The following is a 3,378-nucleotide window of genomic DNA, read 5'->3' as shown; positions in this document are numbered from 1 at the left end:
TTTTTTCTTGTATTTGTACCAACTCAATAACCATGTAAGCAAAAGTTGAGTTATGGTTCTATATAGAACTACTGCCTTTCCTAAAGAATCCGATTCCTCTCTCACTGTACAAGATGCTAGTTCAGCTCAAGATTTTTAGGTGACTGAAGTAAAATCTGCTTGCACTGGTTTCGTTTACTTTTGCTAGTCAAACATCCTCAAATCCTTGCTGCAAATCCTGTATTCTGTATGCGATTTCTCCCTCATTGTACAAGACGCTAGTTCAGCAACACAGAGTGTTTTCCACTCTACATTTAGTTCCATTTTCTTATTATGTGTGTTGTGTGTTTATGTTATAAACAATACAGAGTTTCAGCACTTTCCCAACCCACCCTATAGTTCTCGAATACAGTCCTGTGGTATCCCATGCCTCCTTTGTCTGAACATGATCCATGACCCTGAGTTTCACAGCTACGCCACTTCCTACTTCTAGTTTCTCATGAAATGAAACTTGGGCTAGCTCTGTGCTCTGATAGGCCAGTGGTGGTTCCATATAAAAGAGATCATGTGACATAATCCTCTTCTTGCTGCAGAGGTAAGTTACAGTCTTTGTCTCTGGAACATTTTGTTCATTCTGTACCTTTCATTGCAATTAGACCTCAAGGTGTTTATGTTTAAGTTGTTACTGTTTTGTCTTCACAGTTCTCCAAAAATGATGCTGTCTAGATACACTTTTTTCATCCTTTGGCCTCTTCTCTTCCTTCAAGTCTCTGCACAGGGCTGGAGTCTGTTTGGTCAGTGAGCTCTTATATGTGCATTGCATATTGTTTTTAGAATTTCAGGAACAAATTTCAATTTGTTTTGCATACAATGTCTAAAAGAGAATGCTAAAAATGATTATTGCTATTTGGATGTCTAAGACATTTGATAGAAACGCTACTTTATTTTGCATTGCATTTGTGTAGTATCTTCCTTTTAAGTTTTAAGAATTCAGCATGAAGTGTATGTTATCAACTTACAGATGTCCAGCCAAAGGGGCCACCACAGGAGGGTGGAATAAGACTGGTGGGAAACGGCCAGCCCTCCGCAGGCCGTGTGGAGGTGTACCATAATGGGGAGTGGGGCACAGTGTGTGACGATAATTGGGAAATGGCTCAGGCGCATGTGGTGTGTCGCCAGCTGGGTTTCCTTGGTGCTGTCTCAGTCACCATAGGAGCAACAAGTGGGGAAGGTACGTTCACAGAGGACATGCATATGCAGAGAAGCATTAAATACTATTTAATGCTTTTTTTGGGGGGAAATACTCATCATTTCATTTTCTTAGGTTCTGGACCTATCTGGCTTGATGATGTAAGTTGCACAGGATCTGAGAGCTCTTTGGCCAGCTGCCGTTTTAAAGGTTGGGGTATAACCGACTGTTCTCACAAAGAGGATGCAGGAGTGGTCTGTCAGAGTGGTAAGCTCTTTATCAAAGAGTCTTCAATGCAGTTTTGTACTAATGGTCTTAAGTCTTAAGGTGCATTTAGCTGGACTGACCTGCACATGAAAGTTCAGACTGGCTTCATCATCTGCTTTTCAATTCTTTGCAGGCAAAAGTATGGACAGTGGCCAGGCGTTTTCATTGGACCATAGCCTTGGCCTATCTGAAGACCTTGGTTCACTTTTTGACAGAGGAGATAACTGTGATTTCAATATTCTGCTCCGTGACCCTAGCAAACAGCAAAGTGAAGAGCAAACAATCTGTGCCCACAGGGTGATCCTCTCTCTTTACCCCCATCTCAATGTCACAAAAACCTCCAGAAATCTTTCAGTTGAGATCAGCCAGACCTGCCATCCTCATGTCTCTAGCTTTTTCAGGTAAGGGTCCCACTGATTGCATAGACCCACCTATTGAGAGTGTTGATGAATTATGACGCATTACTTTTTATTGCAGGTATTTGTACACACGCAAGATTGATGTCACCGTTTCGTCAGCCCAATGCCTACACCAGTTATCTTATATGTTTGAGTTGAAGCAGCTTCAGGAGGAGGTAGGCAAGGTCTTCATTCTGCTCCTTCCTCAGGACATGACCTTCCACACCCAAGTGTCCTTGTACGAGTACGCCGTCCGCACAACAGACCTGCTGCTGCAGGAGAACGTTCTGCAGTACCTCTCCTGGAACTTCGAGTCCTTCATCAGTTCTCCAGTATGGAAAACCATCTCTGTAAACATGATAGAAGGTCTCCTGTCTCGCTCTGACCTGGTGGTGCGGGATGAGGCTTTTCTTCTCGAGACACTGGAAGACTGGCTCAAAGAGAGAATGGACCTAACATGCCCGAAACGCAAAATGAGTCTGCTGAGTCAGATTCGCTTCCCCATGATCCCAGTGGAAAAGCTTTATGAAATTCAGTTCACCTCATATATCTACCAGAGCAATGAAGCATTTTACAGTAGTGCTTTTCTGAAAGCTTTCCAGTTCAATAGCCTGCCGTTCTCAAAGATCCAGGAGCATTTTAATAACACTGATGGTTACCTGCCCAGGATCTACACTGCTGACCCATGGAGTATGGTCATCAATTCCACTTCGACTCCTAATAATCAATTGTATCATTACAATTACTACTACAATTCCGATAGAACACGGTCGTTTACGACTCCTGTCCATAACAGTGTGCTTTTCAAACAGCAAACGCTTCAATGGCAAGCACAGGTTCTTCTGTACAGTGGGGAATGCTCTTCCCAAGGTTTCACCTGTAACTCTCTCCCTGTAGCAAGGCTCTTTAGTAATTCTTATCAAAGTACCATTCGCTTCAGCAACAAGCTGATTCTTACTTGCAAGACTGAAAATATTGTGTTTCATGTCCAAGATTTCAAAAATGACAAGGCAGTGATTCCGACCAACAGCACTATGGGTCTGCCCAATCCCTGCCCTGATAGCTATAGCTATACCTTTGTAGTGCGTCCAGAGTACATCTGATTGCATTCGAGCGTCTACCATTTTCTTTCTGTTTTACTTTCTATTAAATTAGTGGTTTTATATCTTTTAAAATATTAAAAGTAATTGAAATGACAATGCAGGGGACTTTCTTTAGTATTTTAGAACATATATTGACAGTATTAAAAGCTATGTACAATTTGATTCAACAATAAACACTTTTCTTTGCCAGTCTGTTTGTTTGTGTGGTCTTTATAAATAGAGTAGTTAACAAGGTTTATAAACTATGGCATTCTTATTCTTTAGCTTAAACTCGCTTTAGCTTAAACTCACTTTACATTTGCTTATCAATTCTACTGTTCTTATTAGCAACCATTCAGTTCAACCTTAACAAAGTTTTGGCTGAGAACTAATAGCTTCTGATTTACTGTTACAGCGCAAAATGCAGTGAGGTTACCTAAGTGTCTCATCCACAATCTGATGC

At 41.4% G+C, this 3,378-nt stretch overlaps 1 protein-coding gene across 1 annotated transcript; it reads left to right on the top strand.

Moving 5' to 3' along the window:
• Nucleotides 1-581: 581 nt before the first annotated feature.
• LOC140573915 (galectin-3-binding protein A-like) lies at nucleotides 582-3,125 on the top strand. The gene is made up of 5 exons (XM_072693539.1): nucleotides 582-773; nucleotides 1,001-1,210; nucleotides 1,304-1,435; nucleotides 1,569-1,836; nucleotides 1,913-3,125. Exons 1-5 carry the CDS (start codon nucleotides 650-652, stop codon nucleotides 2,934-2,936), a joined length of 1,758 nt encoding a protein of 585 aa, XP_072549640.1. The 5' UTR covers nucleotides 582-649; the 3' UTR covers nucleotides 2,937-3,125.
• The last annotated feature ends 253 nt before the right edge of the window (nucleotides 3,126-3,378 follow it).

The sequence above is a fragment of the Salminus brasiliensis genome, chromosome 12, assembly GCF_030463535.1.
Source record: "Salminus brasiliensis chromosome 12, fSalBra1.hap2, whole genome shotgun sequence".
Lineage (NCBI taxonomy): Eukaryota > Metazoa > Chordata > Actinopteri > Characiformes > Bryconidae > Salminus > Salminus brasiliensis.
This window is presented reverse-complemented; position numbering and strand designations above follow the sequence as displayed.

Excerpts from the sequence above, each read along its gene's own strand:
- LOC140573915 (XM_072693539.1), top strand. The coding sequence starts at position 650 with ATGTTTAAGTTGTTACTGTTTTGTCTTCACAGTTCTCCAAAAATGATG. Across the intron at positions 774-1,000 it reads ACAGGGCTGGAGTCTGTTTG|ATGTCCAGCCAAAGGGGCCA; the intron begins GTCAGTGAGCTC and ends ATCAACTTACAG. Across the intron at positions 1,837-1,912 it reads CATGTCTCTAGCTTTTTCAG|GTATTTGTACACACGCAAGA; the intron begins GTAAGGGTCCCA and ends TTTTTATTGCAG.